Raw genomic sequence first — 26990 nt, forward strand, 5'->3', positions numbered from 1 at the left:
CAGACAGAGGGGAGTTTAGATTGCCCTCCACGCCGCTCAGCATGTCTGGAGATCAGGGGGCGGGGCTACCAGCCATATGACCATTTTCAAGAGGTTCCGGAACTCCATTCCCCTGCATTCCCCCTGGAAAAAAGCCCTGGGTTTAACTATTTCTTATTATTTTAAGGTGATACGTCTGGTGAGATGAATGTATATGCCAGTTTGTTTAAAGAACATCACATCACAGGCAAACGATTACTTCTTCTGGAAGAAGAGGACTTGAAGGACATGGGAATCGTTTCCAAAGGCCACATCATTCATTTGAAGGTATCTGAATAGTAAACTTTGGATGACAACAGAACTGTTAGAAAGAGTTACCCATTTTGTGTATTCAAATAATAAATACTAATGAGGGTTAAAATATCTCCAACTCTCAAAATAAATGAAAGCAAACTAGAGTAATTTTTATAACATACTGACCAAGCTAGTCAAACAGTGCCAAAAAAAATCCATACATTTCTGTATTTTGCAGTTTTCTGTAGCATGGTGGTGGTGGAGAGTGCCCTCAAGTCAGAGTTGACTTATGGCGACCCCTGGTGGGGTTTTCATGGCAGGAGACTAACAGAGGTGGTCTGCCATTGCCTGCCTCTGCAGCCCTGGTCTTTGTTGGAGGTCTCCCATCCAATTACTGACCAAGGCTGACCTTGCTTAGCTTCTAAGATCTGATAAGATCTGGCTCACCTGGGCTATCCAGGTCATGGCTTTCTGTAGGATGGGAATTCAGAAATTCATCTTCCAAAGAGTATTCTAACATCATGTTTATTCCATGCTGAACTCACACAAGAACACATGAAGTTGTCTTATATAGAATTAGACCATTGGTCTATTAAGGTCAGCACTGGCAACTGCTCCCCAGGGTCTAAGATAAAGATGTCTTTCACAACAACTATTACCTGCTAACCTGAAACCTTCCACATACAAAGCAGTTGATTTGTCTCTAACTAGTCTTCCTGTTTATAAAGTGGATGTGAGATAAACAGATATCGGCTGATTCTGCACACATTGGATAATGCACTTTCAATGCACTTTATCAATCGTTTGAGGTGGATTTTTTGTTCCACACATGAAAACATCTGTTCCAAATGATCTATAAAGAGGATTGGAAGTGCATTATCCAATGTGCGCAGAATCACTCACTATAGGAAACTAAACAGGGGAGAGAACCAATGAAAAATTGGAACCAGTCTGTGTCCTACAGTTCAAAAGAGCACCACTGTATTGGCCAAAATTAATGTCTTCTTTAAATCTCTGCATCCCATGTGACACATACGCTTGAGTGACTATGACACTTTGCACACATTCTCGCAAGATAGGAGTTAACTGTGATGTGTGTGTGTGTGTGTGTGTGTGTGTGTGTGTGTGTGTGTGTGTGTGTGTGTGAAGAGTCCCCACAAAGCTCAAGACAAATGAACTCTCATTCCCAAGTTGCCTCTGTTTTAGTTTTTTCTACACTTTTTATGTTATCATCTAACACTGTTATAACCAAAACTGTTGCTGTTTTCCTGTCACCTCATAACTTAACAACTGTATACTAGGCATCAAAGAGAATGTTATAGTCTTGTCATTGACAGTACAAATAAATGTTTGTATATGCTATGCTATACTTTCCACATTGCTTTTTTTTTTACATTTGATTTATATACCGCCCTTCAGGACAACTTAACGCCCACTCAGAGCTGTTTACAAAGTATGTTATTATTATCCCCACAACAAAACACTCTGTGAGGTGGGTGGGGCTGAGAGAGCTCTGGAAAAGCTGTGACTTACTCAAGGTCACCCAGCCAGCTTCAAGCAGATGAGTGGGGAATCAAACCCAGTTCTCTAGATAAGAGTCCCACTGCTCTTAACCACTACACCAAACTGGCTCTAATGGCTTTTATGTTTACTTCTTCCCCCTTGTAGACTGCCATTGAGAAATTAGCTCAGGATTACCTCAACCTGTTTCATTTTCCACCTCTGATTAAGGTAAGTATGATTTTTATTCCAAGAAATAAAATGTCAACCTTGGGGGAAGAAATCTTTGTGCTACTACTCTCAAAACAGGTGAATCAGAAAGACCTAGTTCTCCCTGAGATGGTTAACTTGTCTCTGACAAGTTAAGACTTTGGGTATAAGCTTTTGAGAGTCAAAGCCCCTTCTTTCCTCTCTCTCTGTCTTCTCCCCTCCTCTTCTGTATCTGTCCAGTTTTGATCAGGCATCTGACGAAGAGAACTTGATTCTCGAAAGCTTATGCTACAGTAAAATTGGTTAGTCTTAAAGGTGCTACTGGACTCTTTTTGATTTTGAAAGCTCCGAAGGGTTACCTACTTATGCCTAGTATTGTACCTGGCATGCTAGCTTTCTGTGTACAAGCAGTTTTGGTTTTGTCAAGAGAAGAATTCAGTCATATGAGCGAGGATGCCTTCACACGTTATATGGAAATTGTGCTCTTGGTGTACTATGGCAATCACAACTGGATTCTTCCTGTGTGGACAAGATAGACCACAACCTTACCACTTTACTAAGACAACTATTTTGAATCAGATCACTAGACCATGTCACAATCTAGTACCATTGTTTATATCATGTCAAGAAATGTCAGTAATTGTGAATATAAGCTATTTCCATGCTAAAGTTTGAGACCTAAAGGACAGAAGACCAACAAGGGCCGAATCCACACTTCCCTACCTTCCGGTTTTCCTGCGCATTTATTGCGCTGGATCCTATCCCGCAATGTCCCAGGCTGTGTTCGCATTCCCTTTCTTACTGAGTCAGCGTTGCACTAAGCTTCATTCACATCCCTGGGAGAAAAGTGTGATAAGGGGCGGGTCTAGATCCGCCGTTGTCGATGATGACATGATTTAAAAAAAAAATTAATGAGAGATTTCTGCTATATCGATTTTCCGCTGTATTGCAAATACGTTTGATTCATAGAAAACACCACGCTGCATCGCACGCTCAGGCCATGTGAGACCGCAGTAGCATTTTCTGTTGGTCAAAGAGCCCCAGGAGAGCACAATGGGTCACTGAAAAAGATTGTGGACATTGGTGGGACACAGGTGTTCGCATGGCTACTTATCACAGACTACTGTGTTACCGCTCAACTATATTTGTAGGATAGCAATTTTTTGCCATACCGATAATTAAATTTAAAAAAAAAAACTGGAAAGAGTCAACCTTTGCAGCCACAGTCCTCTTATCAGAAATTACCTAGGCTGTCCTTTGGCAGTAAAACATTATTCACTGTAATAAGAATGGTGCCCCCCCCCTGATGCCTCCACGGGCTTTTTACAATGGCACTTCCCAAACCGCTTGGGAATTGAAATGGGATTGCGCAATAGCGCTAGGAAAGCTCCCTTTAAAAAAATAATAAACAGGATGGGCATGTGGGCATGCCTCGGACAGAGTTGGGATCATAAGAATTGCTTGGCAAAGAGGGGCAGTATTCCAGAAAGGCAAGGAACAAGGAAGTGGGGGTGGTTAAGAGGGGGCAGTCTCTTTGTGAACCGCTTCTATCTGTTCACATCCATGGTGAGAACTGCACAAGAGAAGCGTTGGAAAGCGTGACAACCTTGTCTGAGGTGCAGCGCAACAGATATGATAGAATGGTGGGATTGAGGTAAGAGTATGTGAACAGCGCTCTGAGAAGTGCATAAATGGCGTGAAAATAGCGGCAAACGAACCATGTGGATTCGGCCAAGATTAACAAACTTTCATGTACCTTTGAACGCTTCTGCAGAAACAAGTACTTAAAATTAGTGACTACTTCTACTTGAACAGCAGTTGGCTGGCAGTCAAAATCTTTCAGGTGACAGGAGAAATTCGTCCAGTATAAAACTTGCTTCTGCTAACTGTCAAACTACCGTTAAACAAACTTCTCAAAAAGAATAAATCCAGTATTGCTGTTTTTTGCAATAAGTTTTGTTCAACTTTTAGACTCATGCATGAGCACTCAGTATTCTGTTGTACACTAATCAAACCATTCCAATACATGGAATTCTGTGTATTGGAATGCTGGAATTTTTCCAGATGTATTTTGAATCAGAGGAATGCAGTGCCATCCTAAGCAAATTTCACTCTTCTAAGTTCATTGATGGCACTGCTGGGCACTCAGAAGCCTTAACATGGCTGTTAAGATCATTGTGAGTGACACAGGCTACCATCCTAAAGACATTTTCCTGGGAGTAAGTCCCATTAAGTAAGTAGACCTACTTAGGGTTGCTCTCACAGGACTCTACAACAAAAAGCTCCTAAATAAATAAATGAATATGATTGATTTATTTCTTTAAAATTTAGGTTGCTGCTCCAGGGAACCTGCCTGAGGCAGCTATAGAGATCCCATTTCCCTGATGGAGGCAAGGGATCCCCTGCTCCCAGTCTCTGACCCCCACCCACCTTTCACCTGGCTGATGCGGGAGGAGGCACAGAACAGGTCTGGGAGGCCCCGCAGCACACTCTGGCACAATGCAGAAGCAACGGGTCATGCGTGGAGCTGATTTGATAAAAATTGACCCCCAAATTAGTGTTCGGGGGCTGATTTTTATCAAATCGGCCCTGTACATGACCCATCACTTCCATGTTACACCAGGAATGACATCATTCCTGGCTCAATGAGGAAGTGCTCCTGAGTGTGGGTGCACTCCATGCACATATGAGGTAAGTCCTCTTGGCACACTTCCCCCAACCCCCCATCCCCAATTTCAAACTCAGGGGACCTGTCAACCCTAAGCAGCTTACAAAATCAAACATAATAAAAACATAAAGCATTAAAAACTGTTAATTAAAACCATAAATCACTGAGCAGTTTGTACTCATCCCCGCAGTAGGAAGTCTCTTTTCTTTACTTCCTGTGCCCCTTCCTGTTTGACACTACTGTCACTGCCCATGTGGTATTTGGAAGCTCCCTTATAATTTATAACACACTCCTTTTTCAGCAATTTTTTTGGCTAATGATGAATATATAGAATGGGTCACAATTATTTAATGTCATTTAAAGTTTTGAATTAGGTAAGATGAACAAAAATGATCCTGGGTACTGCCAAATAGGTACAGCCTTGTCTGTGATATAAATGAGAACTGAAATAGAAATGACAATTTATTCTTTGTTTCCATGGTAGGACTCTTCCAGTGAAAACGAGACAAGTGTGGAGAAAGTAGTGAACCTAGAACTTGTATTTGGCTACCATTTAAAGCCTGGAACTGGGCCTCAGGTAAATGAAAAAAATTGACAAATGCTATACTTTGTTCATTTGTTTTGTGTACTGTTAAGTAGACTGGTAAGAATACTGAGTTTAGCGCACCCTGGGGAGAAAATGCAAACATGAAGTTCATCTTCGTTCTTCTGTGCCTCCACACATGGGACTGCACAGGCGCAGGCCAGCCGTCGGAAAATTCTTTATCTCTTCTATAGCTCCGAAGGGGCTGTTTGTTGCGCGCCTCAGCGACCGTTTCCCTCCCAAATGGTCACATGTCCTTCCAGCGACCAACGGCCCCTTCCCTCAGTTCTCCCTTGCCGCCGCTATCCAATACACATAGCCATAATCCTTTAAAACATCAATTTTTGTTATAGTTATCATATTTATTATTATTCTGCATGGGAATTCACAGCGGGGCAGGAGGGAGGGATGTGTGTCAGCACAGAAGAACTCGATGAACATAAGTTACAGGTATGTTAACTCTGTTTTCATCTTCGTTCTTCTGTGCCTCCACACATGGGAGAGTACCAAGCTTCACACAATAAGGAAGGTGGGGTGAAATCCAACTCAATTAGTGTTTATCATGATTAGTTTTCTCAAAATTATATTTTTAGCTCCAGTGTATAATATTTATTACTGTTTTAATTGTTTGATCGTTTTTCATTGTTTTCTGTTGTCGTAAACCGCTTTGGACCTCTTTTGAGGGACAGGCATTGTAAAAATCTAATAAATAAAATTTAATAATAATAAATAAAACATGGCAGGTTGAAGTTTAGCACATCACAGAAGAACAGCAACATAGTACTACAGGGAAATTCAACCATCTTCCACCATCGCAGTTCTTCTCATTTTAATTCTGTGTGTTCATGTGTGCGTGCGTGTTATAGGGCATCAAGACTGAATGTTGCTAAATAATCAGCCTGATCCTCGGACTCGCTGACCTAGCATGTAAATGTTCAAACCTTTTGCACATGCAAGTCTTCAATTTCCTTTGAGCCTCTCATCCACTATTTATATCAAAGTATAATAATCATTAATGTGAACTATAAAGCAAAGGAGAAGTATTTCTAATCTAAATGCTCATCTATCAATGTGGATCTTGAGGCGGAGGGGACAAAGGAGTGGGCCAAAAAAGCCAAACCGAGAAAGAAGTGGAGACCTGTGCAGAAAATGGGATTTCCCCTCCTCTGCAAGTTCTTATGAGTTCTAATCACCACCAGCTTAGCTTTGATGGTGTCCTTTACATTTCGTGTCAGGGAAGTGTCCAACACAGAGTTGTTTAGCTGCAAGCCACAGGTAGAGTTATGTCAAAAGGGTTCTAGAGCAATAGATACATTTTTCAAATGTCTTCCTCAACTTGATCCCAAAGTTTTCCCAGCAAAGAAATTTTCCTGGAGTCTCTTTTCTCTTCATATAATTATATAATAAACATATAATTACTTATGTGTCTGTTACACTGATCAATCTGTTTATTGGCTACATGTGCTTCGTCCCTTCTTACGAAGGGAGCTTGGCTCTCAAGAGCTTAAACCCTGGGAACTCTTTGTTGCTCATCTATTGCAAACCAACATGGCTACCCACCTGAAATATCTTATATATTAGCCTTCAGCACCACCAGTTCCAGAATGCCCACCTTGAACTCTGTCTCCCTTCAAATCCACCCGAATATCCTTAACTATAAACACTGATCAACAATATAATAAGATGCAAATGGGGAGTTTTGTGAAGACAAGTATCTGTTTAGGATACTCTATACATAGGATGTCGTTTCTTTAGGTTGGACTAGGCAGTCCAGTTTTATTATTCTATAAGTCCACAAGGAGATAATAAAGATCTGGATAAAAGGCAGCCTTTATGACCAATAATTTCAGGTGGATGGCTGTGTTGTCTGCAGTAGAAGAGCAAGATTTGAGTTGAGTAGCACCTTGAAGACCAACAAGATTTCCAGGATGTAAGTTTTTGAGAGCCAAAGCTCCCTTCATCAGATCCAAGACAATGCCCTCACAAGTTGATTATGACCAATAGTCTGTGTTTGGCTCATGGGCCATACCATCTGATGAATCCCTCTGTGTAGAAACAAAGATGTCTACAAAGTTATTGAGCTGAATGGAAACAAATATTTTCAGACATGTGAAAGTGTATTTAGACTTAAAAAACTTCACCAGAAAATAAATTGGAACTCTGAAAATTTTGCCCTGGCCTTATACGTGATTGCCATACGGCTTGGTTTATCACTCTTCCTGACCTGCCAACAGAATATCCTTTCTTCAGTGTGGAACTGCTGCCACTCCCAACCCATGTTGCAGTGTGGAGTTCCTTAGGATCAACTTGTGAGGGTTTAAAACTACTTAGGAAATGGAAAATTCTGAAATGATAGCAGCTCCTCTTGGAATATAATTTCTTGTCTTAGAATTCTCTCCATCTCAACTGCTGAAACCTGCTGTTATAAAAGTGCTCAAGATAAACATCTATTTCTAGTACCTAAGCAATTCATCATTATGCATAAACTCCACCTCACAATACTTGAAACAAAGAGAACAACAAGAAACGCATAATTTCTTCTTTAAAAAAAAATAGTGCCCGTTTTAATTACATTTGAGGCCTGTTCTACCTCAGCCAAAATTGTCACCCACCTAGCGGAGGCCCTTAACAGTAGTCAAATCCCTCAGCTTATCATACCCACTGATGTTTTGCTCCATTTGTTTATAATTTTTAATGAACACCTTTTCTCTAAAACCATTTTTTTTAAAGAATCAAAATAATAAAACAAAACCTGCTCCGCAGAAACCTCCTCTATACCCATGCCTACTTGGCATTCGTCTCCCTTGACCCAAGACAGAGGCCATTGTTAAGGCTATAACACATTTACATATTTTGCAATAAAACATCAGTTATTTGCATTACTGTGTCAAGTTTTATTTGATTCTTTCACCTTAAAATGACTCATTTTCCTTTCTTGTATTTTTTTTAAAAAAACCAAACTACTCTAAGCTTGTTTGAGAATAATCAAAAATTGCCCATTTAGCTAGAAGTCATTTTCTTTTCAAAAGGCAAATGTTATTTAATCTTTCAGCTGTTCATTGTGCCATCATAAATACTTTCTTTTCAGCACAGTTGTGGGGACTGAAATGAGCCCGCTAATTGCCTCCCATTTCGACTGACATGTGGTGGTTTAGTGGAAAGGGAACACAGCAGGGAGAAGGAAATAGGAGGCTGAGAAAATGAGAGCTAATTATTTTCACTGCCTCGTGTCAGGCTCTGTGTCAGCCTTGTTTTTACAAACTGGAAGGTTTAGCACTAAATAAAACAAACTGGCGTCATGTTTTTATATACTGGCAGTGTCATGGAAGCAGCTGCACATCTCAAAGACAATATAATGCCTGCGTTCGCATGGACACCATCTGACAACCACCGTGAGCCACTGCTAATGAGGATATCACAGTGGTGCCAAGTGAAAGGTGCTGAATTATGTATGATTCTTCATCAGTACGGCAATAGTCCTGTACATCATTACGAGACATTGTTTTTGCCGTGAAAGAGATTAAAACATCCTTAGTTCCAGACCCGGCAACCTAAACACACTACAAGAGGTTATTAATGGAATTTTGAGGGAGAGTTTTCTTGCATATTTCTTTTTGAGTAAAAGGGGAGGGGGAAAATATTTCTCACGGGACAAAGCAGTGATGGGTCATGACACTCTATATAAAGAAGAGAAGCAAATTAACCATACTTGTGTTATCTCCCTTTAAATCTGGCATAATAAAAAAAAGTGGGGTAGCGGAGTTGGCCTTAATGATAAATAACCCAGGTGGTAACACTCTAGATATTCCAAGTCTTATTGCGTTTAGAACAGCAGGTTTCGACAGCTGAGATAGATAATAGCGAAGAATGTAAAGGAGCTACCAGGGACCGAAATTATCAACACGCTACTACTTTTAATATCAGCATGATCAGGGTTTTTTTCATGTTTGTTTTATCTTGCATTAAATCTTACATTTTTCAATACTCAGTTGCCTGCTAAGATGGTGTTTCCATTTCCCCCTAATATCTTTCCATTTTTAAAGTTTACTGTAATCTCTCCAATTTAAAAAAAAACTAAAATGGAAAATTCATTCCATAAATAGGCCTCATTCAAAATTTACAGTCATCCTCACAAAATTTTAAATTGTAAAAATGTTGTTTGACCAGAGTCTACAGCTAGTTCTTTATTTCTGTAGTGAGATTCAACATCTGTATAAAGTATAGTTTCCATAATAAAGAAGAAACACAACTTTTTAAAAAGGCCTCACCACATTACAGTATATATAATTTCTGGGTTGGGGTTTGTCATAATTTCTTGTCTTCCTCCATAATGATTTACAAAATCTGCAGAATTACTGTTTTTTCCTGAGTGAATTCAAAGTTTTTGTGTTTTTTGTATACTTTTTGTCATCATCAGTTCATATTTTAAAATTACTTACGGCTCCTTCTTGTGGATCCAACTGAGTATCTTTTGTGTGGGTATATTGGGTGGGATTAGACACATTTTTAGCCTCAAAAACATAAACGAGATATAGAGGTAACTGATCAGTCAATTATTCTGAGAACTCTTGAGAAGGACCATGTTTTAAAAAATATGTATCCCTTAACAAGCCATATTTCCAAGTTAACCTAGGGTGTAAATTTTCCATTTAACAAACAGTTTCTTATATTAGATGGATTTTAATCACATTCATAAAAAATTTGTGGAAGTTGGCCGTGTGTTAGTATACAAGGAAGTAAGTATCCATTTTGTATCTATTCTGCTCTGCCTTGTTAGTCCTCCATAAACACGGTGGGATTGCTATTCTAGAACAGGTGTTAAATTAGTTTAGCATGTCTAGGAAGATTATCACTTTGAGTTTTTACCTAATATCTAATTTAGCCCTACGTTCCTCACAACCTGACCCCACATTTCCACTCCCTCTCTTCCATGAATATATATTAGCCACTTGAGGACACACTTTAAGATGCTGCCAGACTCCTTTTTGTTTATTGTGCTATGAATTGCCATAAGCTGTATGAACAGTGCAATCCCATGAACACCTAGCTGAGAGTGAATACCATTGAGTATAGTGGGACTTGCTTCTGAACAGGGCTTTTTTCAGCTGGAACACGGTGGAATGGAGTTCTAGAACCTCTTGAAAATGGTCACATGGTTGGTGGCCCCGCCCCCTGATCTCCAGACAGAGGGGAGTTTATATTGCCCTCCGCGCCACTCCAGCTGGAGTGGCGCAGAGCGGCGCGCAATCTAAACTCCCCTCTGTCTGGAGATCAGGGGGCAGGGTCACCAGCTATGTGACCATTTTCGCCGAGGGTGATTTAAACTTTTAAAAACTCCCCCCTTGTTCCAGCTGACACAAAGTGATTTCATTGGCCCTGGGAGTATGCATGCACTTTGCACGCACACATGAGGTACCAGGGGCACCACCTCTCGCCAGGAGTTGCCCCCTGTGCTGGCAACTCACTGAGATTTATCACCTCTTTTACCAGAAAAAAAGCCCTTCTTCTGAGTAAACCTGCATAGGATTGCACTGTAAAAAAAGCCTCTAGTAGGGCCATCCTAAGCAGTGTTATACCCTTCTAGGCCCATCAACGTCAGTGGATTTAGAAGGGTTGAACTCTGCTTAGGATAGCACTGCATAATACACTTGTATATTAAACTGCCTTATTAGTCCCTCCTCATTTGGCTTTATCTTAAATCATATCTTCAAGCCTTGCTTAATCATTTGTTTTTCACTTTTTAAAGAACATGTTGTTGAGTTGCAACAGATTCATGTTGATTTCACCCACAAGGTGTTCCAACAGCCAAACAGAAGTGATTTGCCATTGCTTTCCTCTACACAGCAACCCTAATCTCCGTTGGTTGTCTCCCACACAAATACTAACTATGGCCAACCCTGATTAGCCTCCAAATTTTGACAAATTCGAGCTAAGCTGGTTTACCTGTACGATATTCTGATTGTTGCACAAAAATTACTTCCTTTCCATAGGCGTAGCATCAACAGTTCACAGCGGTATCTTTTCACTGCCATGCTTACGGCATGCAGCACAAATTATGGCCAACTCCCTGCCAACCTTATTCTATTTATTTTTATTTAATTAATTAAATTTATATTCAGTTCTCCCTGCAAGCAGGCTCAGAGCAAATCACAACAGTGTGTGTGTGTGTGTGTGTGTGTGTGTGTATTTTATACAACAATAAAATTTAGCAGCATAAAATATATAATCAACAATAACAATACAATGTTTAAAACAGCCACGCACATATTGCATCACCCATTCAACCTAGAAAAAGCCTGTGGGGCAGGATGGCCAGTTACAGATAGATACAGAGTCGGGGGGGGGGGGGGGCGGGATGTATGCTCCCTTCATGGCAAGAGGCCACCTTTTTTGTTACTGGGTACACGGTTAGACCCATCCAGCAAGTAGAACAGGCACGGGATGGTGGATTTCCCGAAGTCAAAATCAAGGGCTGCAGGTTATGCTAGTTTGTCTGTTTCTATACTAGCTTCTTTCTTCTGCACCCAACCCCCGACCCGAATATCAACACTGTCTGTTACTGGTGTTAGCCAAATTGGTAAGTATCTAGACCAGCACCTCCTCCTAAGAAATGACACATCCCATTTTAGTTTTATTTTTTTATCTGAAATATTTATAATCCCGCCTTTCTCCTGAGCAGAAAGTTTGCTGGTGCTCCAGCAACTTAAGTGGTTACTCAATGTCCATGTTGCTTCTGGTTCTATGAATATGGTAATGATGGTACTGGCTTGCCCATTTCACAGATAAGGTCTTCCATAGATAGTGTACCTCCATACTAAAATTCTGCTCATATTTCCACACTAAAACTCTACAGCAGGGACCACCGATGTGGTGACTGTGAGCACCATGGCACCCCTCAGCACCTTTCATGATGCCTGCCAAGAGTTTTTAGAAAGTGGGTGGGTCAGGTGGGGCTTTTGTCCAGCAAGACTTCTGAGTGACCATTGGAACTTTGATTGTCTGCGAAGATTTTTAAAAACGTTTTGGCAGCACCCACCATGCTCAAGGATTTTCATTGTGTGACTGAAGGCAAGTGGCAGCAGCCATTTTGAAGCTGGCTCTGCCTCCCTTGGCAGCCATTTTGTGGCTGCATGTACCACATTGTGTCAGAATTCCCAAGCTGCCCACAGGTTCAAAACAGTTGGAGATAGGGTTGCCAGGTCCCTATACCCTCCCACCGGGGGCAGGGGTAACCTGGCACTTACCTCATGTTGGCATGTTCTTTGTGTGTGCGCTTTGCACATGTGAATGTGCTCTAGCACATGTGTGACGACATCACCCCCAGAAGTGATGTTGTCACACCAGCCACAGGAGCGCTCCCACACTCCATGATCGGCTGATTCAGCCCATTTGAGGCCCAAATCACCCCCAAATGAAGTGCTGGAATGTTCCCATGGCCGGCGCGATGATGTCACTTCCATGGGTGACATCGTCATGCCCCTTGGGAGCGAGTGTGTGACATGCATTCCTGCGGTGCCTGCCACCTCTTGCTGACCACTGGTGGGTTGATGGGCAAGGAAGCAAACACCAAGGAGTTTGCCCACCACTGGCGGGCACCTGGGAACTCTAGTTGAGGACCCCTGCTCTACTGAAAGGAAATCAGTTCATTTCAACTGACAGTTACTCCACCTTAATTTTATCTAAAATTCTAGATCCTGCCCCCAACTATATACTGTTGTGCTATTCAGCCACCAGGACCAGATACAGATTACTGACTTTTTGAGGGATGACTGTTGTGAACAGAGTGTTAAAAAAAAAGGATTCATACTCGTAAAATCTCAGGATTCACCAACAAGCAGCAGATTTAAAAGGAGTACGCATGGCTGAGTCCCACTTTAAAATACTGATGCATATTTTAAAATAATTGGTGTGATGTTTCTCTGCCTTATACTGGTAGTGCGGTTTCATTTGAGATCAGCTAAATGTTTGTCCTTGTTTTACTGCAGAAGAGGTAAAGAACCAATGTTAAGTAGTATCAAAGGTCTCTTTTGCTTCAAAACTAAGGCTGTTTCCACACAGCCACTCCCAAGAAGATAGAGTTAAAATTCAACAAGACCTGAATACTCTGGAGAAGTGGGCAGTTGTGAACAGGATGCAATTCAACATAGATAAGTGCACAATATTACATCTGGGCCACAAAAATGTGAAGCACAAACACTGGATGAGGGATACGCTTCTGGGTAGTAGTGTATACAAAAGAGATCTTGGGATAAGTGTGGACTGTAAACTAAATATGAGCAGTCAGTGTGATGTGGTGGCAAAAAAGGCAAATTCAGTCTTGGGTTGTATCAAAAGGCCATTGCATTGAAATCACAGGAAGTCATAGTCCCTCTCTACACTGCCTTGGTCAGGCTGCACCTGGAGTACTATGTGCAGTTCTGGAGACCTCACTTCAAAAAGGATGTGGACAAAATTGAGAGGGTGCAGAAGAGAGCAACAAGAATGATCAGGGGTCTGGAGACTGAGTCCTATGAAGAAAGGCTGAGGACCTTGGGAACAGTGTTTGTTTGAGTCTCCCTGACATCTTGGATGTTAACAGCTTCAGAGCTGTCCAGATCTAGAGCAGTTTGCAAATGTACCTTCTCCTAGAGTTCCATGTGAATCTTCCAACATACATCATTGAAATAAATCACTTTCCTTTTTAAAACTATAAAAATAATAAAGGGATGCCGTGGAGCCAAAACTGAATTATATAAAAGCACCCTAGCTGTCCCTAGATCAGGGATAAATTCTCATATGGTATCACTGCCTCCTGGGAGTTCTCTAGGGAAGTCCTGGTTGTCCATAGGCAACTGATTACATCACAAGTAAGAGCAGTTATGATTGGCTGCCATCACATGCCCTCAGAATGAAAACAAAATGGAGGGGGAAAGCCACAGCAATCTCATCCACAGTCAAGGCATGACTTCAGTAGTCATACCTGTGCAGGTATGCACAGATGGAAGAGGCTTCTGCATAGAGGCACAAAGGCAGGCAGAAGACACAAAGACCTGAAATGGCTAATGTGCAGCTGTAAAGCTGCCCGGCTTGATGCTCAGGTTGAATGGTGGACAACAAAGACAAGATGAAGTCATCTGAGACTCAGTTCACAATTAGGTCATGGTGATCACTCAAGGATTGCAAAACAAAGTTTGTCCACTGGACAAATTTCTTAGGATGCCTGTTCACTATCGCAGTCACTGGCATAACCCAATCTTCCTAACTTGCCATTCTAATGTAATGCTTGTAATGAGTGAGAGAACTTTACCCAGCTGAAAACAATTAAGCTTTCCCTGTTTGGTCTAAATTAAGACAAAAGGTTCCTCAGCCAATACAGATGTAAAGCTAGGTGAGTGGTGTCAGTACCAATTACTGCAGTTGTGAATTTGTGAAGCTGTTACTAGAGATGGGCACGCTCGGGGGGGGGGGGAAATGAATCATGAGGTTCGTGGTTCGTCGTGTTTCACGATCCACGAACTTTCATGAACCTGCCCCAATTCATGAACTGGCTCGTTTGGTTTGTGAAAACGTCACTTCCAGGTCAGCAAAGCACCACTTCCGGGTCAGCAGAAGGTCACTTCTGGGTCAGCAGAAGGTCTGCAGAAAGCCCAACCCCCATTGCCTAGGAAACTGATTGATTGGCACCAGGGTGTCTGCAGTGACAGACCGAAAAATGAGCAACATGAACTGCCAGTTTTTGCTGAACTTTGGTTCGTATTTTGGTTCGTGCCCATCTCTAGTTGTTACCTTTGAGTTTTGCACAAAGATGTCACAAATCATACTTCTCTATGGCAGTGTATATATAAATATATATAATCAACTGAGAATACACTTTACCCATCTGTTGAAGTGGGTTTTAATCCATAAACATGTATGCCACAATAAGTCTTTGAAGTGCCAGAAAACTTTTTTGCTTCTGTGGTTCAGAATAAGATTGCTTTCTCCCTGGATAGGTTGGCCATCATTTTGGGGATTAAAAAACCCACTGAAATATACATAGTTCTGGGTTCATATTGTATGTGATTTTAAATATTTTATTTTCTGCACACTGTTGTTTTGGTTTAGGAACAACAGTATACCAGTGTTTAAAATAACATTTTGCTATGTACCAACCAGAGTACTAGTTGTTGGATTGAGTATACCAATATACTATTTTCTAAATTTATAATTATAGTAAAGTTTTATCCCAAATATCCTTATCATCATGTGTATTGGCAGTCCATTTTTTGCTATGGTGGGCATTGTTGGGCTAGCGGGACCAATCATGTCCTCACGGAGTTGTTCAATGAAGATAAAGATAACGCTCATATATGTTGCGATAAGCTCCTCGGAGAGATACATGATTCTATGTATGAGATAAGAGGGAGAGAGAATGTGTATATGTGTGTATGTGTGTGTGAGAGAGAGTTGAAAAACTATCTGAAGTTATGCATATGTGCTACTTATGTTTACTTCTGTTGTTCTGTAAATATAAATGGTTTGCTTATGAAAAAATCCTTGATGTACTTGCTTCAGAGATATCAGTGGCCTGTTAGAACATGCTTGGTTTAAATGTACTTTCTGATCCATTCAGGAAAATGGATTCCATATCAGAACACATGTCATTCTGAGGACTTTTGATAAAGGCCAATGGTTCTTGTATTCTTCTGAGATACGCTTGTTCCCCGCTCCCACATTTTATTACAGCCACTACAAGGGAGGATATTTCAAAGCCAAACTCGGCTCCGACATTTGTTTTTGTGGCTGCAAATGGTGGGAAACATCAAATGTGCACAAGAAGGAACAATTAACCCTGGAGTATTTTTAAAGATTCCACTGTGTCTGCAGAAGAGGCAAGCTACTTTTCAGTATACATTTTAGAAGTCAAACTGAAAAGTGATTTGCCTCATCATCAGGTGGCACAAAGTTCAAAGAAACTTCTGGCTTTTCGCTGTTCTCTTCTGTCATTTTAACAGTGGTCTCGGTGACTTCTAAAATGCAATTCTGAACACTCATGTTCCCCAAGCAACAGTTTGAAAAACCACATACGTCAGTAAATAAGAAGTATTTAACAATCAAATGAATTGTAAAAGAGATACAATTATTATTGTTCCTAAAAGAGATAAAATTATTAACATATGCAGGTTTTGCCTGAGAAAGGAAGAAGGATTTCGAGTTCTGAAAGTTTGTATTTTTTTTTTAATATTAGGACAGTAAATGGAAAATGTACATGGAGATGGATGGAGATGATGTTGCAATAACATACATAAAAGATGTGACATTCAACACTAACTTACCTGACACAGAGATTTTAAAGATGTCAAAGGTAAGGTTACATTTATATGCTTTTGTAATTTCCCAGATCTGAAACAAAACCTTTAAAGGATCACAGCAAAAAATGCATCTTATATATCTATAAAATGCATTCTATGAACAGTTTTGAAACATCTCTCTCACCAATGCAGGGGAGGATATTGTACATTGGTATCATATTAGATACTGGGTTGAATCCCACCAAATGATTTGCTCAATCTCCCCCAATTCCCCTCCTCTTTACTATTGCGTGAGGGATATCCACCTTCACTATGCTAGGGCACATATCCACAGATCCAACATTACTGCCCTCATCTCACAAGGCTTTTGTCTATGCAGTTCCCACGACTAGACATGGGCACGAATGGGAAAAAAATTCCGAACACCCTGTTCGTTGTCATCCACGAACAACTAACAGAACCGAATATGTCCCCTTAACGAACATGTTTGGTGTTCATGTTCGTGGCCCTTTAAAGAACCCTTTATCAGCTGGCAGGGGGGGATTCTCCCTTGCCGCCTGCCAGCTGATAGTTTAAAGGGCCCTTTCCTGCCATGTGCAAGGGGCAGGGCCCTTTAAACACCGCACAACCCCCAGCCCCCTGCCCCACCCCAGCACCGCAAGGCTGCTGCTGCTGGCTCGCCTTGTCCCTCTGACAGCGGGCAGAGCCGGTGCCACCTCGGGGCTGCTTCTGCCTGCTGTCAGAGGGATGAGGAGAGACTCCCCTGGTCCCTCTGACAGCGGGCAGAGACGATGCTGCTGCGGGGCCGCTTCTGCCTGCTGTCAGAGGGATGAGGAGAATCTCCTCATCCCTCTGACAGCGGGCAGAGACGGTGCTGCCACGGGGCCGCATCTGCCTGCTGTCAGAGGAATGAGGAGATACTCCCCGGTCTCTCTGACAGCAAACAGAACTGGTGCCACCACGGGGTCGCTTCTGCCCACTGTCAGAGGGACGAGGAGAGACTCCCCTGGTCCCTCAGACAGCAGGCAAAGCCAGGGCCACCACGGGGCTGCTTCTGCCCGCTGTCAGAGGGACGAGAAGATTCTCCTCATCTCTCTGACAGCAGGCAGAGCCTGATAACTTGAAGTGTGTAGTTCAAAGGAGATTCACGAGGTGTGTCAATAATCACTTTCAATACCTGGATAAAAAATGGCTGAAGGCACATACATCGCTGTAGTTATGTTGCAAAAACTATATGTAGAAGTAGAAATAAGTCTGGCCAGAGTCTGGGGGGAACCCCATGGCCCACAAATCAACCCTTCTCCCTCTCTTTTCCTTTCCCAACCAGTGTGCTATGACTTAGAAAGATAAAGGCCCTTTGGAGGGCTGAAATGGGAGGGGGGTTGCCGAGCTTAGCTCTACCCATTTTGAAGGTAGAGTTAGTCCTACCCCCCTCCTCATACTGGCTGTGGGCGTCCAGATTGATGCTTCACCTACAGCCATCCTAGAGTCCCCCTTTATAAACTAGGACCAAAGGAGGTTTGGTTTAAAGGGGAAGCCTACGAATCCTGGGCCGTTTCCAGACGGCTTACCTGCACCCGGGACATCGCGCCACGTTTCGGATCGTGCCGGGGAAAACGCGAAATACCGCATTTTCTCACGTGAGTTTTGTGTGACGTCGCGCAAAACTTGTGCGAGAAAACACGATATTTCACTTTTCCCCGGCACGATCCGAAATGTGGCGCGATGTCCCGGGTGCAGGTAAGCTGTCTGGAAACGGCCCCGGTCAGTATGAGCACCACATTGTGTAGATCTTCTCATTTGATTTGGGGGCTTCCTGCCTCCCATGTGAGGAAAAATCTTTGTGTGGGAACAGCCTTAGAGGAAGCAAAATGAAGAACTGGTGACGAATTATTGAAACCCATGAGTGCAATGTCATTTTCTTGCAGCCACCATTTGTAATGGAAAAATGGATTGTAGGAATAGTTGAAGATCAGATGGTAGAATGTATCGTTACTTATGAGGTAAGTGCTGGAAGAACAAGCAACCCCCCCCCATCTGTCAGTACAGTTTCATAATGAGGAATTGGCATTCCTTAACTTCTTTTACCCACTGTAGTAAAGACCAAACACTTCAATTAATTTTAAACTATGAACTTCTGATACCAATCAGAATGTTGTCTTCAGAAACCATGCCCAGACTCATAGCTAGAAAAAGTCCTTTAAGTCACACACCCACATGCACACACGGACGCACACACAAATTGTACTCTTTTCTTTGAGTAATGGTTGGTGTAGGTGGTGTTTGTTGAAGAGACCATCTTTCTTTCTTGCCTTTTCGGTGAAGCGCTAATTAGCAGAGCAGACGAACAACAGGAGAAGGGAAAGGGTGAGAAAGAAAACATAAAATAAAATCTAGAAGCAATTTAGCTATGTATAATAGGCTGGAAATTAGCCTTTGTACGTTTTTGGATGCTTACAAAAAAGTGTTTCATAAAGACCAATAGGATATTTCACACTGAGGCTAGTAATTGAAATTTTAGTGCTGTCCCATGGCATGGATTCAAGCAGTGAGAAAGCGATATAGGAAAATTCTGGACCTTGCCTGCTTGCCTCAGAAGTGAAGAACAGTGGCTTTCTGTTAACAGGAAGAATAACCCTAGGTTCCTTTCAGACTGTAGCTCCTCACAGGAATCAGAGCTTGACAGCAGGATTAAATAGCTGCCACTGTAGGTAAGCTACCATAAGGGAAACCCAGTAACAATACCTTCTTAATGCCCTGTCTCTTCCAGAAGGAAAGATTATTTACTTGATGCACCACATGATCTCATAATTACTAAATGATTTTTTTTTGTTAAAAGCCAGCCATTAAAATCTTGCCATTATATAGGACACTGGCTTGAGAAGAAATGGAAAGAGCATAATTTGCCATCAGATTGGTTACACAACTGAACAATCTTTGATATGGGGTTGGAAGATAGTATCAAACAAACCCAGCATGTCAGATTTATGGTACCATCAGTTCACAGCTGAAAGTTCAACATCTGGACAAATATTGCCTGATTGGTTGTATTGTGTGTGTTCCCTCCCCACCACCCTGGAAAGACATCTTGGTTTTTTCTGTCGTGAACAGAATGATGTCAAAACTCCAAAATCTACCAGACATATCCAACCGGTGCAGTGGTGCAAAATGAAACTTCAGGATGAGGTGAAGTCGATACAGCTCAAAATCCAGACATCACTCCCAAATTCAGAAGTCAATCCTCGGAGCAGATCCAATTCTAGTAAGTTGAAGCTACAAGGGCCCCAAGTGGGAGGGTAAAGGCTCCCTCAGCCGCCTCCTCCCCCCATGCTGTGACCTAATGGAAGACTTTCTGAGCAAACTATAGTTTGGGGTATGATTAACTCTGTTCCCTCCTAAACAGTATTCCAGACTCTAACTTAGTTCTAGTTTGAAATTCTTCTTCTTTTAGCAGTAGAAAAGGCTAACAAATTGTTAGTCTTATAGGTGCTACTGGACTCTTGCTCTTTTCTACTGCTACAGAGAGACTAACACAGCTACCCATCTTGTTCTTTTAGAGAACAGAGCAAACCATAGTTATTAGCATGTGATTTCATGAAAGCAAAATTCTTGCACTGTGTGCTAGGGGAGGCATAGGGAGAGGGTGTGTGAGGATTTCTTAGGCTCTTTCTTGTTATGTCAAACTGTCATTTATGACTGTACCTGAACGATGCCAGAGATTTACCAAAATCATCTAATGCAGTTGTCCAAGCAGTCTTCATGAAATAGTCTACCAAGGTTACAGAAATACCATCATAATGGATAATTAAATCAGGATTGTACAAGGTATTTTAAAACTTACCACAGATGGCAACAATTTTCATTGGGGAAACAGTGGATCTCTCTTATTTATCCATTTTGTTCTACACGTCCTTTAAGGAGTACAGGGCAGTGTCCCCCCACTCCAATGTTGTCCTCACAGCAACTTTATGAGGTAATCTAGGCCTAGAAAGGATGATGGGCCCAAGGTGTAAGCAGTTACACCCTTCTAAATCTCTTGGCTTAGAAAGGCGTGATTCTGCATTGTTAGTGTTTTCAAGGCTGAGTGGAGATTTGAACTTGTATCTCCCACAAATCCTAGTCAGACATGCTGAATGGTACACCGAACTGGCTGCCACTGGATGGCCTGAAAGGATTTCTCTGACATTCCATTTATCGGTCAATTGATGATAGGTTAAAAGTAATACTTGAATGCTATATCACATCAGGGTATTTTCCAACAGGGGCGAAAGGGCGAAAAACATCTCATCATTCTATACTCACAGCCCTATGCTATGTACTCATTCCACTTTATTCTATAGTACTTCCACCCATGAACAGGACTTCAGCCTTAATCATTCTTAAAACTCCATGCTTCATAGGTCAAACTAAAGGTAAAGTGGGAGATCCATACCAGGATCTCTGAATGTTCTTACTTTTACTTCCAAACAGCTGTAGGGAGTTCCGGTTTTGACTGAAGAAGAGATGATGAGGAAGAGGTTGTTTTGCCCTTTCTCTATGCCATTATGTTGATGTAAGGTGCCATTAGCTCTGGTGGAGAAATAAATACAGGCATATGGATTTGGAGGAAAGACTTAGACTCTTCTGACACTCCTTCCCAACCTGATTGGCATTCCCATGCAGCTGCACTGAAGTAAAAGGGAGGGAAGTCTTAGGAGATCTGCCGTTTCCACACTACTCACCTTTTTCCGGAACAGGGAGCAACATCACGAAAAGAACGCAGAAGATAGCATCTTCTCGCGTGAGTTTTGCGCGATGTCACACAAAACTCGCGCAAGAAGATGCTATCTTCCACGGTTTTTTCATGATGTTGCGCCCTGTTCCAGAAGAAGGTGAGTAGTGTGGAAACGACCCAGATCTCAGAATCCAGACAGCATATGTTGCTATGTTCATAATATTAATGGTTATTTTAGAGTAATGCCCATTATCTGGAATTTGAAGCTGATTCTCCCCCTTGTTTTTTTTTATTCAGGCATTGACTGTCAGTTGATGACCTCGCTAAGGATGCTTAAGGTGACAAGTAGCCCTTCTCTCCAACATTCTCGCCCTCACAGTCCCAACAACTTAATGCATTTGCCGTACCTTGAGAATCAAGACACCTATGCTGCTGCCGTGAGACGGACCCACGTTCCCGTAAACTATCAGATTACCTCCCTCAACCAGTCAAGAAGCTCATCTCCAACGCCATATCTATCATCTTTGCATTTGAATTCCAAGGGAAGTAGTACATCCAGTACGGCTTCAGACAGCCCTTCAGAAAGAAACAGGTCCAAACCTAGAAATAGGAATAACTACCACAGTAGTGCACCTCGTAGTGTCTCCACAAGTGGAAGACGTTTCATAAGAAATCCAGCAGGAACTCAGGCAAGGAACAGTGACAAGTTTTATAGGACTTCGCAGTCAACATTCAGTCCCAGTCAATATCCATCAAGGTCACATGACCATAAAAAGCATGCACCTTATGAACAACCACCCAGGTCTATACCAGGGATGCCCTTGAAAACTGAAAGCGTACTCAAAGTAGAAGAAGAAAGTAAAGTTACTGAAGGGGGCTGGACAAAAGTTGATTATTCAAAGAAATCTTCACGGAACTCTATTGGGGGCAAACAAAATAAAGAGAAATCGAAAGGGATGGGTAGAGGCAAAAAACGTTCCAATGATTTCCAAACAGATGGAAATTGAGTAGAAAATTTAGATTCTACAAAGAAACCAACTTTACTGTAGCATAAGCTTTCGAGAATCACAGTTCTCTTCATCAGATGTGTGTCCCACTACTTTTGCAGTATACAGCATATGGTGTGGGGGTTCCTGTCAGTACAGAACCAGCTTCTGGCAAGTAAGATGGACTTATTCCAATTATTTCATCATACTAGAAGGAAGCTTTCTTTGCTGTTTGTCTGGTGCTGTTCAAGTGTGCATCACTTTCACATCTAATTCCATAATCAACTGTGTCTCACAGTTTTTTAAACTTGTGCTCACTGCTGTGCTGACACACAAAGGAACTGCTTGACCTACATGACTGAGGGAGAAAATGTGATAGGTTGGGGTCTTCTTTTCTTCCTGTGCAACTCCCAGTAAGGTATCTTATCTGCTTCTCTTCTTCTTTCCCTTCTTATTCTCTGCTCTTGGCTGCTCTTCTACGATGAGGACATTCCATGTTTCCCCCACCTTAAAGTTACAAGCCTACACGTTTCCAGTTAACATTCCTCTGATTAGAAAATAAAGAAATATGTCTACAGGAAGTTAAGAAAATAATAGTGATTGAAATTTTCTCCATTAGAACTCTTTGGGAGTGATATTTATTGACTTATTACACGCATTTTATTAATTGTATTTTAGGGATACTGTGAATATTTTGTCTTTTAGTCTTCTGGTAATAAAGACACACTACTACTACTACTACTACTACTACAACTATTACTATTAATGTTTTTATACAATTGCAATAAAGGCAAAACATTGGCCCTTCCCTCATGAAAAGGATACAATTTCTCAGTGAGAAAAGTGGATTATAAATAAAGTAAATAAATAAATAGTGTTTACGGGGGAAGGAACTATCAATTCCCAAATTACAAATCTTTGCTTCTTTTCCTTCTCCCCATAAACATGGCAAGATTAAAACTGCAATGAAAACGGCCTAGACTAAATCAATATGACAAGGAGGACTTCCATCCTTGCTCCCTTTAACTGCCTGGGACTCTTTTCTTGGAATGGCAGGCAAAGGAGAGGGAGAAAGCCCTTCCAGCTTTCCCTGCATGTTAGGAGAGCTGGCAAACAGAAAACTTTGGGATTTTATGGATTCAGCTTTCCACATGAACAGCTATAAAAACTGGGGCTAGATTTATGTATGCAAGAGAATGTAGAATGCTGAGGCAGTAGAATGGGTTATACCACTTCAGACAGCAGATGGGGGATCATGGAGATTCACATTCTGGAATGCTACTCTGCTGTGTTTAGAAACTTCCTGCAAATAGAAAGCCAGCCCAACAGAAGCAGCATCCCTACTGTGGCCATTTTCTACTTACGTGGAGTTTTATCTGTGAAGGAACATTCAAAGCTAGAAACCATTTACTGTACGTTGCATTCTACCACCTCAATCTTTGACATGCATAAATAGGGTTGCAGGCCTGCGGGAACCTAGGGTGGGAACACGGGAGTGCCATCAAGTTGACAATGATTTTTGGCTCATTTCTCCCTGCCATCCTATAAAGTGAGGGGGGGGGGTGTTTCGGGGCTGCTGCCGGGAAGACCTGGCTACCCTATGCATAAACAAGGCATAGGTCTAATCCGTATATTCCACAGAATCAAGTGGTAATAAGGTGGCAGAAACATGTGTCTTGGTAGAACAGATTATAACACTCTTAAATGCAGGTGGAGAATCATATTTTTCAAGTTCTATAAAAAGAGCCTCAACACCACCACCACCCCCAAAGTAGAAAACAGCAGGAAGGAAGCAGGGCTCTAACCTCGAGGTGCAAGATTTTTAATGGCAGGGAATGGTTTATACAGAGAAGTATCTTTAAAAGAGCACTCCCACCCCGTGTCTGTACAATTCATTGTACCACTTTAAGACTGTATAACCTCTGTCCGGCACATAGATCGAAATGTAATAAGACTTACCTGAGACTTATGAAAATGGAAATTCATTTGTCACAATGTTGTTCAGAGCATTTTCATGAACAAAACAGGTTCCTCCATCTAATGGATGGAGACCATGCGGACTGAGCATGGTCCAAGCTCTCCCTGAGATACTGTGGCCGTCGTGAGGGTTTGTGAAGCGTGCTATCGTTGATTATCAAGATGTCCAAATAGATTCCTCTGCTCTTTGTCGCCAACTGAATTCTGTGCCTAATTTTAATCTGCACTATACTTGTGTGTCCACATCTGCTCTGTTAAAGCATTCATTAGCATTTAAAGGGGGACTGATGGTATTGATCACACTTATTAAAACTGAACATTCATGCGAAAATGGCTGGCTAGAAATCTTCATCGTGTGCTGGAATCGTTTGCGAAAATAACAAGAGTTCCGTAAAAAGAAACAAAAATGGGGGTCAAGAAAGAAGCTTTAAAATAATTCTATTTGGAGGAGAATGGAAGAGAATTATAAAATGGAAGATACAGTTTAAATAGACGATTCTTTTTGAATAGATTTTTAAAAGTACAATTTATGAAGAACTCTTCCTATTAACTATCCAAAATGCTTTCATTGTGTCTTAAGTGAAAATTGACAAAGACCTGATCACATCTACAGTATTGTTTTCGGTGGACACGTAGGGTGATACAGTTAATGAAAGATAACAATGGCTAATTGTTATGCTTAATAGCAAATTGCAGAAGATGTCATGTGTTGCGGTTGCAAGGGTGAGAAATGCCGCATTTGATATATTCCTTCTTTTTAACCACTATTTACGATACAAGGTTCCTGTCCTCCTCTGCACCTGGTAGTCTCTACCTGTGTGGTTATGGTCTAGTTCTCATTGAAGTATGTGGGCTAAACCACTTCAAGTTACAGTTCTGACTTGTAGGACTGGGGTGGGGGTCCCTGTATGTAGGTGACTGATATGTCAATAAATAGGCTAAGCTAGAACCTTTCTCCTTGATGTCTTGTTTTCTGTATGAAGGAATGTCTCATAAGTGATGTATTTAGTCTGAAGCCACATGAACACACGAGCCTATAGAGATCAGTATTTTCTACCCTGATGGGCAGCAAGGTCTCCAGGGTCTCAGACTGATAGGGACTCCATTTTTTCATAGGTTCCTCAGGTGTGCTCAAGTGAGGAAGGTGGGTGTCCTAGGCCGGGCCTGGGTGTCTGACAGCGCTGTCAGGATGGGGAGTGAAGCACACCTGGGTACAAGTCCAAGTAGGGTGCTCAAAGTCCATCCCAAGGTCAGGGCACAAAGCCAAAAGCCGTTAGTAGCCTAGTCTGAAGGTAGGACTGAATAGCAAGGTATGGAGGTCTGAAGGTCAGTCACCAGTAGATCCAAGGGCATGATGTAGGCTGAGTCAAGGAACAGTCAGAAGACTCACAGGAAAGAAGGTAGAGTCCAATGTAGTGGTTGCAGTGACGGGGAGATTCTGACTTGTTGCTTCCACATCCAACAGTTCCTTGTGGTTGGTTTTTATAGCCCTGTGCTGAGGGATCACTTTTCCAGCCAGCTGCTTGGGGGCTAGCCTGCAGTTACCTGCTGCTTATGACAGCTGTCATCAGCAGCAAGTAGCTGGTGCCGGGCCAGGAGGCTTGCACTGTCTCATCTTTCCTGTAGCTCTATTCTTCCTGCTCTATTCTTCACCTTCATCTGCGGTGCAGTAAGGGTGTGGGTGATCCTGGAGGGTTGGAAATGACTGGCTGAGCTTCACCTTAGGTGAAGCTCAGCCAGTGAGGTGTCAATGGGTCTGCCCCAGCTGCTGGCTGTGAACTCTGATCACCCTACAGCTTCTCTTCTGAGTCAAAACTGGCTACATGAGGATCCTCTTCTCCTGAAGAGCCCTCGCTATCACTGAGCCTGGACTGGTCCATGACCACCTCGACTGTCACTCACTAATAATTCTCTCCCTTTCTGTGATGAACAATGAAATACTACTAAGATTCTTCATTGCTGATTATTTCCACAAAATGGATCAAGCCAAAATGTATTGGGTGTCTCTTTAATGAGAGCCAGTTTGGTGTAGTGGTTAAGAGTGCAGGACTCTAATCTGGAAAACCAGGTTTGATTCCCCACTCCTCCACTTGAAGCCAGCTGGGTGACCTTGGGTCAGTCACAGCTTCTAGGAGCTCTCTCAGCCTCACTCACCTCACAGGGTGTTTGTTGTGGGCAGAATAATAACATACTATATAAACCGCTCTAAGTGGGTGTTAAGTAGTCCTGAAGGGCAGTATATAAATCGAATGTTATTATTATTGTTGTTATTATATATTGACATACAAAGCATCGTGATCTGGTGCTTTCAAGAATTTAAATACAGAAGAAAGAACCATATCTATTTTCTCAGTTTTTATGCTTTCTAATGCTGTTTCCTATAGAATGGCCCTTTTTACTTTAGCAGCTAGGTAAGAATGTTTCTAACTGAAGTTGAATGTGACCTGAGGTTTTAGAATTTAATCTTGTCTGTTTGTAAATATGTTTTAAATGTTTTAATGCCCCAAATATGTTTTATGTGTAAAGGCTAATGGCTGTGTACAATAAATCTGATCTGACATGTCTAGCTTCTCCTGCTTGCGATACTGTCAAAGGCTGTACACCGTCTTGTCAAAATGGCTTATTTCCAATAATGTCTGTGAGCTGGGGCAATTAGGGACAGGAGCAGAGCTTGACCTGGAGAACAGATTTACAGGCAGAGGCTGACATATGATTTAACTCTGATGTGCTATTAAATGTAACAGCAGCATTCAGTCACAAAACACTGCAAGCTGATGATTAAACTTGAGTCCGAACATGCACTGCTGTG

General features: G+C 41.9%; 1 protein-coding gene across 3 annotated transcripts in view; it reads left to right on the forward strand.

The window, feature by feature from the left end:
• Positions 1-26727, forward strand: part of MAP3K20 (mitogen-activated protein kinase kinase kinase 20) — a 136712-nt gene extending 109985 nt beyond the window's left edge. For all 3 annotated transcript variants that reach the window (XM_054970460.1, XM_054970461.1, XM_054970462.1), the window contains exons 14-20: positions 167-306; positions 1942-2004; positions 5136-5228; positions 16441-16557; positions 18433-18507; positions 19616-19766; positions 21516-26727. In XM_054970460.1, the coding sequence (XP_054826435.1) occupies positions 167-306; positions 1942-2004; positions 5136-5228; positions 16441-16557; positions 18433-18507; positions 19616-19766; positions 21516-22225 (1349 nt within the window). In that variant the 3' untranslated portion in view covers positions 22226-26727. The remainder of the gene's footprint in view (positions 1-166; positions 307-1941; positions 2005-5135; positions 5229-16440; positions 16558-18432; positions 18508-19615; positions 19767-21515) is intronic.
• Positions 26728-26990: the final 263 nt, after the last annotated feature.

The sequence above is a fragment of the Eublepharis macularius genome, chromosome 2 (genome assembly GCF_028583425.1).
Source record: "Eublepharis macularius isolate TG4126 chromosome 2, MPM_Emac_v1.0, whole genome shotgun sequence".
Lineage (NCBI taxonomy): Eukaryota > Metazoa > Chordata > Lepidosauria > Squamata > Eublepharidae > Eublepharis > Eublepharis macularius.